Below are 23207 nucleotides of genomic sequence, written 5' to 3'. Positions count from 1 at the left end.
AATAAGATTTCTGTTTTTCTTTCTCAAATCCCTTCCTAATCCAATCTATCAGCTTTTCAGATGCTAAAACAATTTTCCTAAAGAATAGCTTTGACCAAAGGCCTGGAGAGACTTCCATGAACTGATGCTGAGTGAAGTGAGCAGGACCAGGAGATCATTATATACTTCAACAACAATACTATATGATGATCAATTCTGATGGACCTGGCCATCCTCGGCAATGAGATGAACCAAATCAATTCCAATAGAGCAATAATGAATTGAATCAGCTAGACCCAGCGAAAGAACTCTGGGAGATGACTATGACCCACTATACAGAATTCCCAATCCCTCTATTTTTGTCCACCTGCATTTTTTATTTCCTTCACAGGCTAGTTGTATACTATTTCAAATTCCGATTCTTTTTATACAGCAAAATAACTGTTTGGACACATATACATATCTTGTATACTTTAACATATTTAACATGTATTGGTCAACCTGCCATCTGGGGGAGCGAGGGGGAAGGAGGGAAAAATTGGAACAAAAGGTTTGACAATTGTCAGTGCTGTAAAATTACCCATGCATATAATTTGTAAATAAAAAGCTATAATAAAATAAATAAATAATTGATTAATTAAAAATACAATTAAAAAAAAGAACAGCTCTGACCCTGTCATTCCCTTCCCTGTCCTCGCCTACTCCTCTTCCCTCTGTTCTCCCTTTTCACACAATGAATTCTTATTATCTCTAGAATCAAATATAAAGTCCTATATTTGGCATTTTAAGCTCTTCATATCTGGCCCTTTCTCCCCTTTTTACCCCATTTCTATATTCATTTGAACTGAGTAACTCACATGTGTAATTGAACTGATCCCCACTTGTATAGTTTGGCAAAGGAGCTGGGAGAATTATCTTTTAATATCTTTTCTTTAGAGCCTAGCTTATTCTGTTACCTTTCAACATCAATTTTCTTTTTGAGGTTGTTGTTCTTTACACTTAGATTACTTTAGTTTTATATTGTTTTCTTGCCTCTGCCCACTTCATTCTGCATTAGTTTGTGAAAGTGTTTCCTTGCCTTTCTGTATTTACCATATGTATAATTTATTATTGAACAGTGATATCCCATTATATTTATGTAACTATCATTTGTTTACCCATCCCCCAGCTGATAGGCATCTACTTTGTTTCCAGCTGGTATTCCCCCAAAAGTTCTATTATCAATATTTTAGTTTAAATAATCTTTTGTTTTATTAATAGACTCTTTAGGTCAAAATATGTGAATATTTCAGTCACTCTATTTACAAAATTACAAATTACATTCCAGAATAGCTATCCTAATTCACCTCTGTCAACAATGGCTGTCCACAACACTTCTAACAGTGACTACTTTTTAGTCACTTTTGATAAATTTTGCATGTGAAGTGAAAATCTTCAAGACTGTTTTGATTTATTTTTTTATTTTAGGTTTTGGAGCATTCTAAAAATATAGAACATTTAATACCTTTGTATGTAAATGCCCATCCTTGAGTGAAGAAGAACTTTAATAATCTTCTCTGGATCCTACTGATTGTGACTCCAATTCCAACACTGCTTCAGTGAGCTCTATAGCTCGATGTTTTGAAAGATATATTCTATTAATTGAAAAAATGACATGATCACATCAATTACCTTTTTCACTTGAGCATATATCATAAATAAATATAGAAGCACAGAAATCAACTTTGAATGTAAATTGTTAATTAGATCTGTGGGTTTTCTATTGAGATTTTCACACAATTTTACTTTATTCACATTGTCCTGCATTTGCAAAAATACCCACAAGATTTCCTTTCCTTGTAACACAGACTTTAGTGGGAAGGAATCATTTTTTAAAAATCATTTTCTAAAATAGTCTGATGTTCTGGATATTTATCTTAATTCAATCCTGAATATTATTATGAACATTCAGAACTCAAACCATTCATCTTAACTTAAACCTTCAATTTAATTCCACAATGCAAACCTCCTGGCACTAGAAGAGCATTTCATGTTTATAAACTAAACCTGAGACTAGAAAAAGTGATGAAGTTTTTTTTTTTATGAGAACCCACTTTCTGACATCATATTGGCTGTGTTTGTGATTGGCTGCTAGAGAACAAAAAATAGTTTATATCCAGCAGGAATGAATGAGTGAGCAGAGGAAAAATTAAATCTGTGTCCACTCATTTACTCCTGCTAGCTTGACTGCTCATCTCAGCACTACAAAAGGGTAAGTTTTAATCCACTAACTTAGAGTAGGGTGGGAGGGAGGAAGGCTTTGCCTTTGGTTTTGTAATTTCAAATTCTAAAATCTTTCTCCTGTCTAGAATGGTAATATAATTTGTATTTTATTTGTATTGTATTTTATCAATTTTTAACTTCTATCCAAAAAGATGTACTCTTCAATCTAGAGTTCAAATTCCTTAATACTTTGGAAATTAACTTGGAATCATTGTCCTTATTTTTATTTCTGCATGCCACAAATTCTGATTTGTAATCTTCCCTTTCTCTTCCCCCACCAACCATTCCTTATGTATAAAAGATACTTTGCTAATCTGATGTATCCAAGAGGCTTTGCAGGGAAAGAAAACTGTCTTTGTGTTTCATTGAAACTGTATCTCACAATATTTTAGACTTCAACCTAATATGCATTAAAATTTAAATATATATATATATATATATATATATATATATATATATATTCTGAGCACTGTGTTAGGGATTGGGTATACAAATACAAAGAATTAAAATGTCTTTTCTTAAGGAGTTTATATAATAAAATACTATATAATCTTTTTCAATATATTATATATACATATATACATATGAATATACAGTCTTAGAATGTTATGTCTACATATACACAAATATACATATCTAGAGAGAGAGAGACATAACATTCTAAGACTTTCTTTGCCATCAAGAAAATATAACGTATTTGATAAAAAAGGAATTTGGCAGTACATCATCTACTCATGTTCTCAATGGAAATTTTCATAACCAAGATGATAGGTTAGGGTTAGAATTTAGTGTTTGTTTTATATTATATTATCATCTGTATTATTATCTGAGTAGATCATTCTGGATCTTGATTTTGGATTGAAAATGAAATTCCAAACTACATTTCTATTACTTTAGTTGTAGATTGATTATTGCCTTCAGACTTTGTTTGCTACTGATATATGCCTTGTTTTTCCCCCCTCTTATTTTGTGACTTAAAGACTTTCTTAATTTAAACCAATTCCATTTAGTCAGCAAACATCTATTTAGTATAAAGTATTTAGTAAGTCAAATATTTAGTATAAAATACTCAGTATAAGGTATTATGCTAAGTGACAATGATGGAAAGATAGGGAATAGGCCAGACTTTGTCTAGATGCACTTAGAGTTTACTGGGAAATACGGGATCAACACAGTTAAATATAATGTAAGACTGAATCTAAAAGAAATAAGACAATGTGATTTAGTAAGAGAGTAAACTACTAGTTGGAGAGACCAGAGAAAAGTGCACAGAGAAGATGACTAAGGTAACTTTTGAATGAAAAATAGGATTCTGACCGACTGAGATGAGGAGGGCATGAACTGAGTAAATACACACAACTGGGGAAATAGTATTCCAAATTGATTGTAAGGAGAATAGGGCTCCCTTAAGACTCAAAAGCTAGGTTGGTACCAAATTATGAAAGGACTTAAATATCATATGAACAAGCTTATATTTTATTTTATAGACACTATCACTGCAGAGTTTTTGAGCAGAGGACCTGTACATTAAGAAGAAGACAATTTGTGTATCTTTCTGGGAGATGTGAATTTGGAATTAGGGAAACTAGTGAGGGAATTATTAGATAAGTTCAAGTTAGAAGTGAAAGGCCTGAACTAATGTATTGATTATGCAAGTAGAGAGAAAGTGACAACTTAAAGAGAGGTTCTGAAGATTAAAAGGATAGAATTTGTGATTTATATATATATATATATTGGAAGTAAGGGACAGATAGAAAAGTCAAGGATGATTCTGAGCTTTAGATCTAATTTGGAGAAGGCCCAGGTTTGGGGATGCCATTAGAGTTGCAGATTAGAATTATTAATTTGGGGTACTGATGGAACTTCTAAATGAAGATACAGGAATGGGGTATCTTCACTATACAATATAAAGAAGAGGCACAGTGAATAAATCCTCTTGAAAACCAATTCTAATTTATATTACTCCCTCTTTCTACATACTTTTTCCAATTCCTCAAAGCCAATAGAATCTTCACAAAAGTAAATAAAAATAAATTACCTTCACTATATGTATTTATTTTGCATATATTTTATTATACTTACAACATACCACTTGTGGGCTACTTCTCAAATATGCCTTTGCTTTCAGAGGTGGGGTCCCAAAGGGCAGCTGCTATCTGAAATTCTGAATCTGCATTTCTAAAATTGTAGCTCATGAGACCACATCAGTATGTTTTCAAGTAAGATTCAAATAATAGGCACAATTAGCTTTTAGCAAAAGAGGTATTTACTAAGATGATGTAGACAAAAATGAATTCCCCTATAATCCGAGGTGCACTATCCTATAAATACATATAGCATCCATGGGAAGAACAATCTTAAATTAGAATATGGTTGTCATGAAGTGCAAATGTGGCAGTCAATAAACATTTATGAAGTATCTACTATATGCCAGACACTGTGTTAAGTGTACTTTGAATGTTAGATGTATGGCAAAAGCAACTCATAAATCTTGAAACTGCAGGACAGAGAGTTCTGTCTCTGTGTAGAATCATTATTCAGTTCCTCTTGGCTACAACATCATTGTTCCCTGGAATACTGTTAAAAATGGTGTTCATATTCTGTTCTTCAATATCAGAAGATAGCAACCATTTCTTTTTAATTTTTGTATTTCCAGGCTATACCACAGTGTCCAACATGAAGTAAGCCTTTAATAAGTGCTTCCTAACTGATAAAAACATCATAGGAAAATTTCTTGTGTTTTCTAATGTAACAATAACCCAAGTACCATGTTAGTTGTAAATAATTAGTTAGTAAATATGTAATTCCTAAGAATCAAGTCTTCCTCCCCTTTTCCTCCCTTTTCTTTCTTTTCCTTCTTCTCTTTCCCTCTTCTCCCTTCTTCCATCTTCTCCTCCCATTCCCACTTCCATTTGAAACTTTGGTATCAAAAAGAACACAGAGACACAGTACATGTTCATCAGGTTCTAAAGATGAGTGCATTGGACTTCATGGTGCCTTTGAATAAAAACAGCAACCTAGGTCAAAAGTTTTCCTTTGGATTTTCCATGGTAGCAGACCAAAAAAAAAAAAAAAGGTAATATGAAGTTTCAGATAAAGAAGCAAATATACAAATAAATAAACAAAAGATAAATATATAAATAAATAAACACTTTTAAAGACAAAGAACTAGAATATGAGTTGGGAAATTCTAGATTTCAAGTCCTTACTTTAACACATATTTGGTATGTTAATTGGGTAAGTCACTTGACCTCTCAATCCCCCAAGTGAAACTCCCCAAGATTCTATGCTATAAAGTAAATGCCATGGTGCTTTGGCAAAGGAAGTTTCCCCAGTGGGCATTCACTTCCCTGAGAGTCACAGATATGCCCTACCCCTCAAAAAAAGGTTGTTTTTCAAGGAATGTTGGTTTATAATAATATATTAAGAGATGTTTTGATATTTTTACAGTATTTAGTATGCTTTGTGATATGTAGTTACTGTGACTGTATTTTATTGATAGCCAATGTTGTGCTGCAGTCCCCTCTATATGGTCCTGCCTCAGTTTCCCTGAATTGTCCTGCCTCAGTTTCCCTGAATTGTCCTGCCTCAGTTTCCTTGAATTGTTCTGCCTCAATCTCCCTGGTTGCAATTCCCCCTTTCTACTCATTGGAACTGAGATAATTAGGGCTGTGGAGCTCTGACATTCCAAAAGTGTCCTAATTGACATCCTCTATATCTCTAAGTTTCAGACTTCCAGGCTCTAGGTGGACACCTCCTAAGTCCTCTCAATTTGTAAGAAATTATGGTCCTGCCGCCAACCTGTCAGAACCATATTGATGGTCCCTTTTTTGGAGATTCCTGCTCACCAGAGTTTGACTCTACCCACCTTTGTCTACCCATGCTTAGAGGCATATATATATATATATATATATATATATATATATATATATATATATATGTCATTGAGAACTCACATTCTGGGCTGGATGATTTGAGACATCAGCCTGGGGGACAACATGCTCCCAGCACACTCTCTCCCTCTCAGAAATCCAAATAAAATAATAATAATTCTCTAATCTCTATCTTGCCTCAGTTTCTCTAGCATTACACCTCCACTAAAGTTTTACTCAGAAGCTTCTTTGTGCTGTATAAATGTCTAGCTTTGAGTATGGGCCAAGTAATGGACTATGTCTATTTAAGTTCCAGTCTATGAACTATGATGAATGAAAAGTTAAAAAGACAGTTTCTGGGTAGTTAGTCATTTTATTAATTATGGCTAGCAAATAATTGATAAAAGCATGGTTGTTTGGCTTTCTCTCATAAACCAAAGATGAATCATAGAGACCTCTCAATTCTTATATGCCCTTGGAAGAGTGGGTATTCCTGACATATAGAAATCAACTCTGATCAATAATTAACTAGAGAATAATATTATAATAAGAGTTGGAGCTATTCTATTGAGGAGCTGGGGGAAATGGCTGATTATGTCACTCTTACTCCCAGACCACCCCCAGGCTCAGGCAATCTAGACAAAGGGATTTCTTCCTCCTTTTCCTCCAGTTCTACCAAGCTTGCCTGAATAGAACACAATGGACCAGGATTTACCTAGATTAAATTCTTCTTATAAAGTTTTCTAATTGGATAGGCTAACAATTCTAGGTAACATGGTCTAAGTAGAGTAAATTTTTGGGCAAGGTCAGTAAAGTCTTCAAAGACTGATTACAGGGGTTTATTTCTGAATGAGGAAATAGAAAGAAAAAAATCTAAATTTCAATTAATAATTGATTACTAATAAAAGAGAAATAATTGTTTTTCAAGACTAATCATCAAATGGCTTCATGATGAATTTTGGGAACTTGTTAATATCCAAAGAACTGCTAAGGAATCCAAAGATCTTCAGAAAGGTAAACAATTTGTTGCATAGGTAAGAGAAGTGCAAGCATCAATGAAATTCAGATCTTCAAAGTATTTAAATATTTCCTGAGAAATGATCGTTGCCATTGCCAAAGCATTGGAAACTACAACTCTGTTATGTTTCTTTTTATACAAGAGAGAATATATTCAATAGCTTTCTCAAATGAGTGTTATTCAAACTTCTTGGAACCTTGTGAAATTTCTTAAAGAAAATAAAAAAAGAAATAGAAGATTCTACCTCTTCCCTCCTTCCCACATCCCTTATGTAGAGGATAAAAGAGAATAGATAGTAAATGGAAATGGTTGCAAAAGTCCATATGATACATTACCAATATATAATTTGAGTTGGTTAAACAACTTATTCTTTTCAACCATAAGGGTTAAACATGACCTTCTTGTCCCCTTTTTCTTATCTCACATCACTAGATACCTTCTGTCACTATCTGCTTAACCCTTTCTCACATAGTGAGGTGGCCCTTTTCTTTGCCAAGGCAAAACCTGCTACTGGCATAAATGATCCCACTTCATATTCTTTCTTCTACTAGATTTTCCCCTCTATCATTCCCACTCTCACTTATCTTCAATCTCTTCCTCTGGCTAATTGCTTCCCTACTGCCTACAAAATACCTATATGTCCCCAATGCTTCAAAATCCCTCAATGACCCGGTCATTCTCATTAGTTATTGTTGCATTTCTCTCCTTCTTTTTGTGGTTTAACTTCTAGAGAAGACCATCTACAGTCAGGTGATTCTATTTTCTTTCCTCTCATTCTCTTCTTAATTCACTACAATCTGTCTTCTGACTTTATTATTCAACCCAAACTGCTCTCTCTGAAGTTACTAACGATATTTTTATTGACAGATATAATGGCCCTTTATCAATTCTCATTATTCTTGACATCTTTGCTATCTTTCTTATTGTTATTCAACCTCTTCTCTTTGATCCTTTAGTCTCTCTAGTTTTTTTATGACACTACCTGGGTCTCCTTTTATTTGACTACTCCTTCTCAGTCTCTTGTGCTGCTTCATTCAGAGTAGGATTCTGATATGGGACTTTTTTTCTTCTTCCTCTACACTATTTTCAGTTCCCATGGATTTAAGTATCTATATGCTTTTGATTCTCATATCCACTTGACCTTTTTTGTTGACATCTTGTCTCATATCTCCAACTTCCTATTGGAAATCTTGAACTAGTGTATCCTGTATACATCTTAAACTCAACATATCCATGGGGCAGCTAGATGGTGCAGAGAATAGAGCACTGACCTGAAGTCAGGAGGACTGAGTTCAAATCTGGCCTCAGACACTTAGCATTTTCTAGCTATGTGACCCTGATCAAGTCATTTAACCCAACTGCCTCAACATGAACAAAATTGAACTCATTACTTTCTCCTCCCTCATTTCTCACCTTCCCTTCATAATTTCCCTTTTTACTGTTGAAGATACCACCATCTTCCTAGTCAAATCAGGCTTTCAACATAGACATCATCCTTAACTATTCTCTCTCTGATCCTCTCATCCCAATATCCTAATAATATCCCTCTCATCCCAATAATATAGCATTATATATCTTATAATCCAGAGACTCTGGCTTTCTTAATGTTTGTCACATAAGACATTTTTTTAAGGCAATCAATGTGTCTGAAGCCCAAACATCTTTTGATTTCTGGAATTTTTTATTGGCTGTTCACATGCCTAGAGTTTTCTCTTTATTCATCTCTAACTTTTGGCTGTCCTGGCTTTCTTCAAGTCCCAGCTAAAATCCTACTTTCTATAGAAAATTTTCTTGATTACTTGTTAGCCCATTATCTTTTTTTTCTGTTGTTGTTTCATATGTATCATGCACATAGCTTGTTTGTACATTTGTATTCTCAGAGGTATGCATAGTGCCTGGAATGTAGTGGGTGCTTAGTATTTATTGACTGATTTGCTAACATAAATAACACTTTACTTTTAAATAAAATAATTTAAAAGTAGTACTTTTAAATCCTAAACTGGCACTATGAAATCCCTGAAGAAGGAAAAATACTTATAAATGTATTATATAGTAGGTTGGAAAGTAGACTGATAAAAAAAGAAATTTACTTAGTTTTATTTTCTTAAATTCATAATTAAAACCATTGCTGTTTACTTGAAATGGGCCACTTAAGTTAGACTCTTTTTCAGTAGAGGAGGTGGACATATAGGTGAAGATGGCTAGGGTAATTGATCATCTATGACTGCAGATTGTAATTTTATCTTCTTAACCAAAAGTTTAGCCCATCTAAGGTACATAGGATTTGAGAATTCAAAGGTTGCTGAAGTTTGCTAATCCTAAATTATAGCATTCAGTTTTGTCTACCACAGCTTCCTAAGCCCTGCAGTCCACCTGATGTTCAGCCATTGTTTTAATAAAGTTGATTTCCTGGAAGGGCTCTGGGCAGCTTCATACCCCAAGCAAATGTATTCCTTCTATCCTATCTACTTGAATGAATTCATCCATATGGGTTATATATTATATATTATTCAAAATTTATAGTTAAAGTTAAGATTGTGTTTTTGTTTCTTAAAATCTCAAACTCAGCAGATTATTTATGAAAACTGAGGTTTTATACTTTTCTATCATAAACTCACACAAACACAAACAACAGAAAAAAGATACTGGACTAAAAAGTGATCAAGAAAATTTTCTATAGTAGTATAGCAGTAGGGATCTAACCAATCAACATTTAGTCAGTCAATGCTAGGCACTGTGCTAAGATCTGAAGATACAAAGAAAAGTAAATGATATCCCTGGCCTGAAGGAACTCACAGTCTAATGGAAGAGACAACATGCAAACAACTATACACAAGCAAGTTATATAAAGATAAATGTTAAATAGTCAACAGAGGGGATTATGGGAATTCTCATAAGATGAGAACCAGGGGAGAAGGCAGAACTTTTGGCAAATGGTCTCAATTAGGGATAGAAATACAAAAATAAAACAAAACAACACAATCTTTTCTTTCCAAAGGCTTAAATTTTATCAGAGAGACAAGTAAATATATAAACATGTACAGAGTAAATAAAAGCAAATGGGTAAATAAATATAGGTAAAATAGATCGTGGCCTGGTCTAAGAAGCCATATATTACAATTTCTGTATATAAAGTATATTTTCTATTCTTTCCCCCTCAATCAGGATAATTGGAAGGTTTTGGGTGCTATATCATTACATGCCATCAGAGGGCACTGGAAGCTTGCCATTCTCACTACTTCACCGAGGCACAAGAAGTATCTAAGGGAGCATCCTCCCTTCTGCCTTCCTGGATTCAACAGCTAATCTAAAAGTTTTAGATCTTCTTATGGATATTATGGGTATTCCAGTTATAGTTTTTTGCCCCCCCCCCACCTCATTGGATCTCATTTCTTTAACTTCTCCTCTCACCATAATCCCAAGTACTGCTTACTCACATAGAAGGAGATTAAATGGAATTTTTACCTCAATGAAAAAGAAAAGCCTCTCCTAAAAAGGTCTTAAATTTTAAATCTCCCATACTTCTGTTCTTCACTTATTTTTCCTTGGATGCACACAAAAGTCTTTTAAATGAAACACTTTGCACTTATTAGTACAATTTTTTGGCAAATTCAGAGTAATTACTGCAGAAAACATATACAAAATGCAAGATTAAACATAGGAACTGCATGTTTTAATACTGCATGTATTAACCATTTTATGGACCAACATATAAGCCAATATACTTTGGTTTTTTATTTATTTTTAATTCATTAAATAAAACAAAAATTTCCATTATATAGTGAATAATAAAGATGATTCCAAATGAAACTGCAAATCAGCTATACACAACTTGCTATTCTCTTCAAATATACAATAGTATTATCACATAATTTTTTTTCTTTCCTCCTTTCCTTCCAACTCTAGAGATGACCACTATTAGACACAAATATATATATACAAATCTATTCTATCCATACTTTTTAAATCATTTATTTCTCCATATGCAGATCAGCAAATTGCTTCATATTCCTTTATAGTTAATTTGGGTATTTATAATACACAAATTGACTTATTCACTCAAAATCATCCTTAAATTATTTTATATATAGTGTTCTCTTGATTCTGCTCATTTTACTTTTCATTATTTTTGTGCAAATTTTTCCATGTTTTTCTAAAATTGCTCAGCTTATCTTTTCTTATGGCACAATAGTATTTCATCACAATCATGTATTATAACTTTTAGCTGTCCCCCATTTGATTGAGGCCAAATACTTGGAAATAAAAATTTTAATAACTTCAAGAAGATGCTGTCTAGGGGAGAGGAAAGAGGAAGAAAAAATTGGAATCCATGTTTCTGCAAAGGTGAATGTTGAAAACTATCTTTGCATGTATTTGGAAAAATAAAATACTATTTAAATGAAAAAAAAGTTAGATTATAGAAGAAATGACTTGGAATCATCTACTTTGATCTTTTTTTAAGGAACATACTTGTATACATGTATACATGACTATTAATTTTACAAGTTGTACAAATAAAAAAAAATTCAAGTAGGGTGAAAACAAATGAAACCCAATCAACATGGGAAGAAATACAAAAACTGTTTTTGCAATGATAATATTGTTTAATTTCAGAAAGCAACAAAATGAAGACTGCCCTAATTTTGCTCAGCCTTTTGGGAATAGCCTGTGCTTTCTCAGTAAGTCCTTTTCTTACTCTCTTAATTTATTCATTGTTGATAGACAGACAGATAGAGGGGTAGATAAATCAAAATACATATTTAATATTGATTTTTCCCTTCCAGGTAAAAAACTTATATCGAAGGGCCAAATTAGGCGATTCTGAAGAAAATGGGGTAATTGATTCTTTTTTACATTTTCTTCTTTTATAATCTCCTCAAATGGCAAGTCTTCATTATAATGTGATTCTTGCCCTCCCATAAATCTGGCATAGGTAAGTCCATTCAATATACTGAGGCTTTTCTTAATTTCTTCAGATATTGAAGCTACCATTGGAATACACAGATCAGACACCACATGACCATCCCATCTCATATTTCAAACAAACTTTTCTTTGATGATGTCTTATATCTTCATTTTTTTCATGATTTCCTGTGTTGCAGCTTAGTCACACCTCCATCTGTCCTCCAGAGATATATTTTTTTTGGTTATTTAGAGGCTGCTGTTCCAAATGACTCATGAACAAACATTGGTGTAATATTGCTATCAAAAAAATGGGAATTTTTTCTGGGAGAAATTTGGAGTTGTTAGAGAAACTTTGTAATTTCCAAATCTAACCAGCTCTCATTTTCTGTTTTACTGGGGGACTGTTTCATTCATTAGTATAGAAAATACAAAAATTTCATTTCTTTTTTCCCTTAGGTCCTTAATCATAGACATCGATATTATATCTACAAATATTCCTACCTTTACCCACCTCTAAAGCGAATTCCAGTTCAGGTAATTACCTCAGTTAACTATTTTCCTCATGATATAAGATGTAAAATGATGTAAGCTCAAAATGCTTAAATTATTGTTTGAAAGTATAAACAAAAATAATTTTAACAGTAACAACTCAAAGAAATTCTGAAAACTTACAGCATCCAATATAGTTTCAGCTTACTTTATTATACAAAAATGTTACTATCTCAACCCAGGGCAGATAGGGGCAGAGAATCTATTATTTTTTGTAAACAAATCAAAGCAAGTACCAAGCACAAGTGGTATTCTAAATGTTTCACTAAAGCACAAAGGGGAGTTTGTTTTTGTTTTAAAGCAAAACTATCAATGTCATATCTAGAATTTAAAAGTAGTTTTCAACAAGTTAAATCTAGTTGTTTTGACTGACCGACCAATTAATGAATTGTCAAAAAATAGTCATTCTATGCAGTCTATAAGAATAATTTACATTAACATAATATTTTACTATTTCCATGGGTTTTACATTCCTTATTTCATTTGAACCTCACAATAGCCCAATGAGGTAAGTGGAGTACATGTCATTATTTCCACTTTATAGGTGAGAAGACTGAGACTCAGGGTGGTTATATACTCAAGGTCACAGAGTATGTATGTATGTATGTATGTATGAATATATCAATATGTAGAATTTACACAGCCTGTTATAGCTGATTCATTAATGTCATAAAGAAATAGTCTAAATCTTAATGTCAAAAATTCAGGCCAATTTAAAACTCCTCAAGAATGAAGACAATTTGGATGTTGTCTTTAAATCCCCAGAATCTAGGATATAGTAGATACTTAGTAAAGGTTTGTTAAATTGAATTGTGAAAAATGGAAAAAGTCAGTAGATATCCAGGGATCCTGATGCTTAAGGATTAATCCAGGGATCCTTAGAAAAAGACACAACATAGCAGTCCTAGAGAACTTCAAATTACATTTTCTAATTTATTCATTAAAGTATAAATGATGTTGAAGACTGGAAATAGGGTAACTATTTAATGTACTGTATTAACAAAGGGAAATGGAAGGAGAGAATAATTGATCTCTTTACAAAGTAATTTCCATTTTCCACTAGAAATCTCTTCTATGGAAAGGGATTTTTTTTTGGAGGGGATCTAAACCTCTTATTTCATTAATATGTGGAGCTCCTTGTGTGAAAATTCCCTCTACCTTTCATTAAAAGGAAACTTGTTTGTTTGGGCTTAGCAAGGCAAAACTCAGAACAAAAAGGCATAATATTAACACATTAATGGGTTGATCACTGGAGATCAGCAATGGCTTCAAGATGGAGCCAGTTTTTAATTGATAATTTACTTAATGAGAAAAGGACAATTTAGATAGATCTATGTCATTGCATCTCAGTTCCTCCCAACAAGTACATGACAATTTTCAGGTACAAACTGATAGAGGGATGACTTACTATCAGGCATTACAAAGCTATAGACTGGATGACTTCTCTACCCAACATCACTTGACAAATAGATCTGGGAATGAGAGGTTGCTGAATCAATCTAATTTTCAAAACTCCAGTAGACAAGACTGTTGATTCTAATAAAATGAAATTCCACAGAGATCAATGCCTCACATCTGGGTTCAAAAACTTCTTAAGTATGGGATGGGAGAGATGTGATCACAGTAGTTTTCTTGCGGCAAAAAGCTCTAGATGATTTGTGCACTGCAAATTCAATAGGAGCAGGCTTTGTGAGATGTCTGCCCAAAACCCTGCAAATATGGTTTTGCATTAACAGAGGTAAAAGCTTCCAAAAATAAAAACATGATGTTTTACTGTGCTCTGATCTAGTCAAAGGTTATCTGGACAATTGTTCAGTTCTAAGCCCCATAGTGGATCAGCTAGACAGTGCTGTAGACAGAGCACCTGCTCTGAAGTCAGGAGAACCTGAGAACCAGTACTGTCTCAGATACTTACTTCCTTGAACAAATTTCTCTCAAATCTCTCAACAAACAAACAAATAAACCAAAAAAGAAAAAAGAAGAAAAGAAAAGAATTATAGCAAAGATAAGAGTATTAAGAAGTCCATCAGGATGATAAAGGACCTTGCATTCATGTAATGTAAGGATTTGTTGAAGAACTTGAGGTATTATCTAGCCTGAAGAAGAGAAGATTCCTGCGGGACTTGACAGCTGTTTTCAAGTATTTGAAAGACTATTATGTGGAAGATGGATTAGATTTGTTTATTTTGGCCTCAGAATACAGAAATGGAAGCAGTATGTGAAAATTGCTAAGAAGCAACTGCTTGATAGCAATAAAAATTATTAATAACAATGATAATTGTATACAAATGGAATATACTGCCTCAGGAGGTAATCTGGAAACCAGAAGCTTGATCATTACTTATGTTAAAGCAGCAATTCTTTTTTTTGCCATATGACCTTTTGTCATTTATACATATGAAAAAATTCTCTAAATCATCTTTGATTAGAGAAATTAAAAGTAAAACAACTCTGAGATACCACTTCACACCTCTCAGATTGACTAAGATGACAGGAAAAGATAATGAAAAATGTTGAAGGGGATATGGGAAAATTGAGACAAGAATGCATTGTTTGTGGAATTGTGAACTATTCTGGCCAGTAATTTGTAACAATGTTCAAAGGACCATAAAACTGTGCATACCTTTTGATCCAGCAGAGTCTGGATCCCCAAAGGGATTGTAAAAGAGGAAAAAGGACACACATATGCAAAGATGTTTATAGAAGCTCTTTTTGTAATAGTAAGGAATTGAAAATTGAGTGGATGCCTATCAGTTGGGAAATGGCTGAATAAATTGTGGTATCTGATTGGAATCGAATATTATTGTTCTATAAGAAATGGTGAGCAGGTTAATTTCAGAAAATCCTGGAAAGACTTACATGAGCTGATGCTGAATGAAATGAGCGGAACCAAGAGAACACAGAATACAGTAACAGCAAGATTATGTGTTAGTCAACTTGGCTCTTCTCAGCAATGTGGTAATTCAACACAATTCCAATAGACTTTGGATGGAAAATGCCATCCACATCCAAAAAGAGAACTATGAAGTCTGGATATGGAATGAAGCATATTATTTTCACCTTTTTTTTTTGTTTGTCTATTATTTCTTTGTTGTGTCTTTCCCTTTTGATTGGATTTTTCTTATGCAATATGACAAATATTGGAAATATAAAAAAAGAAATATGACTTTTTGTATATGATTTTTAAATTCCCTTCTAAATCTAAAATTCTGATATGGTTACATTTTAAGAGCTAGTTCAAAACTAAATCATCATAACTAAAATTTAAATTTGCTTGAAATTTATAGGTTCTCAATTCTTACATCTTTTCTTTTATCCAATCTCTCTTTTGACAATCCCAAAAAGAGAAGGAAAGTGTATTTTTATCTGCTATAAGAAAGTAGGCAGTACTAAATCTCTGATAACTAAAATTATCATTACTATTTTAAAATAATAATGAGAATATTTTTCAATCAAGGGAAATTTTAAAAAATATACTGCAGATAATGATATAACTGATTTTTTCAAGTAAATATGATTGCATTTGGTATTCCCTTAAATCCTACATTGTTTCATGGCCATAGCACTCAATTTAAAGCTTTTGATTGTCATTCTCTGCATATTTGAGGGATTCTTTGATGAAGAAAAGCTTATATAAAACTAATAAGTTTCTCCACCATATGTTTGTGTACTTCTCTTTTAACAAAAGGTTAGAGAATTATAGAATTAAAAAAAATGCCAGAACTGAAGGAAGAAAGTTTACAGATAATGAAATGGACATAGACTGATTAGAAAGAAAAATATATACATAGAGAATTGAATCAAGTACTATTTTAAATGCATTAAACATGATAATTACTTAAAACAACTTGTACTTAAAGTTAATTATGTTGGTATTTTATTCCATACTTCATGAATGGAAAAATGATCTTACCTAAATTTGTATCTTTCCCATCATTAGAGTGCTTTGCACACAATGAGCAGTTAATAAATGTTTGTTAAATTAATTTTTCTTTTGAATTGTGAGAAAATAATTTTTTATTTCAAAAAACTATCATTTCATGTTGATTTTTTTAAAAAGGCACATTAAAATAGGACTAACTCTAAACTGTAGTTCCAAGTTAGCCACAGGAAAATTACAGTATTTCTGAGCCTCAATTCTCTAATCTATGAAATGAGGGAGTTATAATTGATGATTTCTAAGGTCCCTTCTATCTCCATAGCTCTGTAATTCTACATTCCAATTTTGGTTTACCAATATATTGACTTTAAATACAATCTAGCATATATGTAACTACATCTGACATTTCTATGTGTTGAGTGTTATTTATGACCAGCTGTAGAAAATTCTGACTCTCTTTTTATATATTTTAGCGCAATGGTGATTCATCTGAGGAAGGTGATGGTGAAAGCTCAGAAGAAGAGGAAGAGGAAGAGGTGGGTAATTTCTGTGGTCAATGTCAAAACAAACAGACCAGCATGAAAATGAACAAGAAACTAGAGATGCTATACTCAACAAATGGCCATGTCCAGGATTACTTACTGCCTACTGCTTTCTATTTTGGAGAGCAGTGATGTTAGGTAACTCATTCCCAATTCAGCTAAAAATTGAAACAATTTCCCAGATGTTGCCATAACTTTCCAGTTAAAGTTACCTGGGATTGTTATACAAACTCAGAGGTAGTTCCACTTTTGAATTAGGGTTAAAAGTATAATGAAAAAGCAACTGAAATCCTATATTTAAATTACCAGGGGATGATAACAGAAATTGAATAAATGATAATCTTAATATTGTTGTAGTGGGAAATATAAAATGATTAAACTTTAAAATTCCAAAAAATTCTCCACTCATGTCTCATTGTGACATGGAAGTAACACTGGTATCTCAAAAGATCAGATATCTAGAGCTGGAAGGAGTCCCAAATGTCATTTTGGCCAACTCCCTCATTTTAGGGAGGAAGAATTTAATCCAGACTCTTTGACTCCACACCAGAGTGCTGTGCTTGAAGGCTACACCCATAGACATCAAGTTCTGGGAAATTATAGTAATGATGCTGGAAAAGTTTCAAACACCCTTCCTCAAGGAAGACTAAGACATTTTTATTTTTCTAAGAGTCATCTTAGCTAAATACAAACAGGTTCATCACCAACAGGCTAAAAATTTGATGATAAATTCTTTAACAATAGACACCCACTAAACAAAGGAAAAAATTACAAATGTCCCTTGGTATTATGTACTTTCCTTTAAATTTAGGCAGTAACTATAGCAAATTGACCTTAAATGAAGTAAAGGATGCTAAGAATCCTATTGTCTTTGGACCATCTCTAACATTAACTTACTTGTGGGTACTCAAAATATAAATATTTGCTAAATGATCAGAGAGGGGGCATAGATCTGGAAGAAAGAAATTATATCAATCTTTTCATACCTGTCATAAACAAAAGTCAAAGATAGAATGATAACACTAAATTGAAAGCTGGTTCACAAGAGGCAAAAAAGGGAATTGATGGCAAAGGAAAAAGGGAAGGGGAGGAAATCATCTTGTATTGTAGTGCTTACAGTATTTTCAAAAAGAACATTAAGAAAATAAATGCAGCCTATATCAATATCTACAGTATTGGAAGGTCTTACTTAATAAGACCCTTCAATCAATCAACAAGCACTTAATTTTCAGTGACTTCAAAGTGTAATATCACTGAATGGTGTATAACTCCCTATTCCAGTATTACCATAATATGATAACTTAAATATTGAACTAGAGGTACTTGTTTCCTCACAAATTTGGACATAAGTACTCCTATAGTGTCACATTTGGGATCTCACATCTCTCAACTTGGTTTGTGAGACACCCTGGATTTAGTTCACTTCACCAAATTGCTCTCACATTATCAGATTTAATCCCAAAGATAGATCACTTCTAAGAGATTACATTCATACTTCCTTAGGGTCCTAGAAGTAATCGTGTTGGGGAAAAATATACTTCCTACACTTAACCATTCTAGTTATAGAAGTTTTCATTTTTATGCTTTATGATACATATCCAACCACTCACAAGGTAATATATCCACATTTTGTATAATGTTTGTAAGGATACTAATAGATTTTCAAAGAATCGTTTATTTAATAAGGAAAAAAATAAATATTACACATACCAATGTATTAAACCAAATACATCATAACATACATATAAAAGAGATAGTGAAGAATGGACATATACTAGGCAAACAATGAAAGAAGAAAACTCATGTCCTTAAAGTCCCAACTGCAGTTTTCCTGCCTAGAATTTGATATTAACCTCCTTTTCATCTGAAAAAAAAAATGTATATGCCTTTTCAATTAATCAATACTCTCAAAAGGGCATTTAGGAAAAGTTGGTTCAAAATGTAAACCTCTCTTCTCTTTACACTAAAGAAAAAACAAGTACAAGGTAGACCAGGTAGTTATACTCTCACTCAGATGCTAACTCTCCAATCAGAATGGAGCTCCTACTGACAATTGTAAAACCCCTGCATTTCTTTCTCAAACCAGAGAGGACAGCAGAGATCAAAAAAATCTTTATATAAGGTTTTTTACTTTTCTCAAACTGTAAATAGTGCCAAAGGGTATTAATTGGATTTGATTCTTAGCCAATGACATTAGTTCTCTTTGACCAACTACTGAGTGCTTCAAATTGCTATGGTTCCAATGAGCAACTTTTCACCAATAACAAGGAGCTGGCCATGTGACTCTGTGAGCTAAGCGCTTTGAAAAACTTAGTCTTAGAAAAATGTAAGATATGTTTTGTTGAGAAGTACTTAATGAAAAATCACCTATTGGAGAAAACTCCCTAAATGTGATATAGTCAGTACACGTAGATCTAAATCACAGAATGGAAAAGCTTCCCTATCAAAAACAAATACTTATCTAGAGTCCATGGGTTTCATGATATTTTATGCAATTTTCAACAAGAAAGAAGAAAATAAATTCATTGATTGAGGAGACCCAAGAGAAATTATATACACATTGAAGTGAAAGTGAATTGGATCCCTTATTTACTAGATGCATAAAATATAGGTATTTTCTGGAAAGAAATAGATTTTTGAGCTGAGTTTATAAAAGGAGAGGGACTCCATATAGAGAGAAGTGTATTCTAAGTTGGGAGATAATATGAGTAAAGGATGATAGATATAAAGCTCAGCTTTCTATTTGTGACAAAGTTTGAAGTATGGCTTACTATTTGTTGGCTAAAATAAAATGTTTGAAATGGATTTTATACTAGGAGAATTCAAATGAAGAAGAGGAAACAGAATCTAATGGAAGTGAAGAATCTACCACTCTATCTGCTACTACCCTTGGATATGGAGAGGAGAATACCACTGCAAGTGGGGATATTGGTTTAGCAGCAATTCAAAATCCAAAAAAGGTGATAATTATATTTTATACTAAATTACCATGACCTTGCTGTCCCTCTTCTCTTCTCTTCTATTTCTATTTCTAGTCTATTCTATATTTCTTCTATTGTCTTCAGCTGACATTAAGACTTCTTGTGTATGCTTTGAAATAAGCATATATCCTAAAACCTCCATTTGCTAGAATGCTTGAATAACTAGGTAACTGAATATCCTAGCTAACTAAAAATTTAATAATAAATTGGACTTGTGGTATCATCAGTAGATGTAGTAGTGCCATCCATACTGTCTCTATCATGTGTGACTTTTCTCCATATCCTCCTATAAATATGTTAACTAATAAGTTGTTAATCATAAAACCCCTTTTATTCAAACTCTTCCCTATGTATAATATTGTTTACATCCTTGCCTTATTGAGTACCGCTTTTTTTTTTAACCAGAATTGAAACTTTCTCAGTTGATTGGTCAACATTCTAATTACCACAAAGATTATTCAGTAATAAAAAATATAGAGAAAAGATATAGATGTAGAACTAGAAGGAGCATTAGTGAACATTTAGACCATATGATATTAAGTTAGAAAGAGGTTAAGGGATTTGCCCAAGGTCACACAGATACTAAGAAACAGAGATGATTTTGAAGCTAGGTCTTCTGATGTCAGAGCTTTTTATTCCTCTACCAGGGGTCATCAAACTTTTTAAATAGGGGTCCAGTTCACTGTCCCTCAGACTGTTGGAGGGCGGGAGTATAGTAAAAACAAAAACTTTGTTTTGTGGGCCTTTAAATAAAGAAACTTCATAGCCCTGAGTGAGGGGAATAATCATCCTCAGCTGCTGCATCTGGCCCGCAGCCGTAGTTTGAGGACCCCTATTTACTAAGAAATAAAAAGATAAATAAAACACAATCCCTGTTCTTGAGAACTTCATAATCTAATAAGTAAGATAAAAGGGCACAAAAATGCTTAAGAAGGCAGAAGCTCAGGGTTTGAATACTAGTTCTACTTAACAATTCTTTAGGGACCTTATATGATTTCTATGATAACTTCTGGCTTTGGAGACCAAGAAAAGATTCATGAATAAAGTAACATTTAAACTGAATTTTGAAGGTTTTATTGAATGGTAGAGACCAGAGAGAAGACATAACAGGAAATTATAAGCAGAATATAGCAAATGATTTTTTAAGAAGTTGTTTTTTATTTTTTGAAATCCATAATAATTTTCTCTTTCTCTTTCAACTGGGATACAGGAGGAAAAAAAATCAAGGATTTCCCATATAAATGTAATATACGCATATGTGTATTTGTGTGGTATGTTTATGAAGAGTTTCTTTGAACCAAGCAGAAGAGTTTATATTTGATCTTGGAAATAATAGGAAACCATTGGAGTTCATTGAGCATGGTGTGGTTATGAGGGACAGCTATGTGGTACAATGAATAGAACACTGACTCTGGAATCCTCAGACTCTTATTGATTTTGTGACATTGAACAAGTCATTTAATACCAATTGCCTTTTTAAAAAATCATTATGGGAGCTTAGTGAATAAATATCAATTTAAAGAACAGAGTGTTGTAGTAGTATAGAAAGGTGTTTCTGGAGTTAGATTCAGATTCAAGTCCTGATCCTGATTCTGTGGTCGTGGGCATATCATCTACTCTCTAAATAACCCAAAGCAGTTCTTAAGAAAGTAAGTTACAGATAGCTTTGGTGGAGAGAATTACTTTATCACAAATTCCTTATACTAAAGAAATGATTGGTCCTAGTTAAAATATGAATTTCCTTAACTACATTAAATCAATTCACCTATCTGATTGTGAATAAAAAGCTCAGACTTTTCCTTAACCTCTGTCACAGAAAAATCAAACTCCATCATCACAAACTATGTCTTCATTCCTCAGATTTCAATTTAACATCCAGTTAAAAGATTATTGAAAAAAGCAAAATAGAGAGCACTCTTCGGCAGATCCATGGACAATCTACTATGATTTCTGTAAAATTCAGAATGCTAAATACCATAAAATACTTTTCCTTAATCTAAAAATGATCTTATCAAAGAGAGGGCCTACTAGATAGACATTTCTTTTTTTTAGTTGCTCTTTTAAAAGCTTTAAGAATAATCTTTTAAAAGCTAAAGTTGTCTATTTCAAGACAAAATTTGAAATGGTGTATCTACAAAGAAGAGTATTGAAAAAACAAAAATGTTCTTAGTTGTTTTAAAATAGATAATTAATATTTTCAAAATTTTTACTATAGGAAGAAAAAAATAATCAAGTTACAAAAAAGGAAGAAAGTGATGAAGAAGAGGAGGAGGAAGAAGAAAATGAAGAAAGTGAAGCTGAAGTGGATGAAAATAAGGAAGGAGGCAACAGCACCAACCATGAAAATGCTGAAGGAGACCATGGAAACGGGAATGGTGGGAAAGAAGAGGGAGAAGAGGAAGAGGAAGTAGAAAATGGCACTGAAGCCACAGAAAATGAAGCCAGCAATAGCACTGAAGTGACAACCTCTCTGAATGGTTATGAGTTTACTACCCTTTTAAAAGGGGACTTTGAAGTTACTTCTCCTCCATATGAGGAAAGCACCAGTAATCTCTATGATAGTGGGTATGAAGAACCAGTCACTAATGAATATGACAATGGGTATGAAGTCTATGAAAATGAGAATAGAGAACCCCGTGGTGACAATTACAGAGCATATGAAGATGAATACAGCTACTACAAAGGGCATGCATACAATGGCTATGGAGGCCAAGATTACTATTATCATCAGTAAGGACAGAAAATGGAATGAAACCATTCCTATTAATGGTCTGCATGGTCATTTTTTACAAGTTGAACTCAGGAAGAAGCAATATATCCTCAGTATAATATGGAGTGGTGCTGCTGCTTTAAAACTTTCTTTGGCCAGTAGGTCAACTTTTTAAATTAGCTGAATTCTTAGTATTTATCTGGGGTACATTAATGAACACTCTTGCAAATCAGTACCACTTCTTAACAAGCAGGAGTAACCTTTGGGAATATAACAATCCTGGAGAATGTTTTGGGGCTGCTGCACCACACCCATTTAGGAAAAAAAGAGTCAAATAAATGTTTTTAATGGCTGGCATTATTATGAAATTATAATATGTGGTGTCGTTTCAGAATATGCCATCTCATGATGCTAATGGACACTATACAACAGATATATAGACTTTTATCTTTTATAATGTTGCCTATTAAACACTGTTTTTGAATGGAATTATTGCCATGAATCTTATT

At 33.0% G+C, this 23207-nt stretch overlaps 1 protein-coding gene across 1 annotated transcript; it reads left to right on the top strand.

Annotated features, from left to right (window-relative positions):
- Positions 1 to 2168: 2168 nt before the first annotated feature.
- IBSP (integrin binding sialoprotein) lies at positions 2169 to 23207 on the top strand. Its single transcript, XM_003772959.2, has 7 exons — positions 2169 to 2230; positions 11746 to 11810; positions 11916 to 11966; positions 12493 to 12570; positions 16939 to 17001; positions 19824 to 19967; positions 22204 to 23207. The coding sequence occupies exons 2-7, from the start codon at positions 11757 to 11759 to the stop codon at positions 22720 to 22722; spliced, it is 909 nt and encodes a 302-aa protein (XP_003773007.1). The 5' UTR covers positions 2169 to 2230; positions 11746 to 11756; the 3' UTR covers positions 22723 to 23207.

The sequence above is a fragment of the Sarcophilus harrisii genome, chromosome 6 (assembly GCF_902635505.1).
Source record: "Sarcophilus harrisii chromosome 6, mSarHar1.11, whole genome shotgun sequence".
Lineage (NCBI taxonomy): Eukaryota > Metazoa > Chordata > Mammalia > Dasyuromorphia > Dasyuridae > Sarcophilus > Sarcophilus harrisii.
Note: the sequence above shows the minus strand (reverse complement) of the source record. Positions and strands in the feature narration are given on the sequence as shown.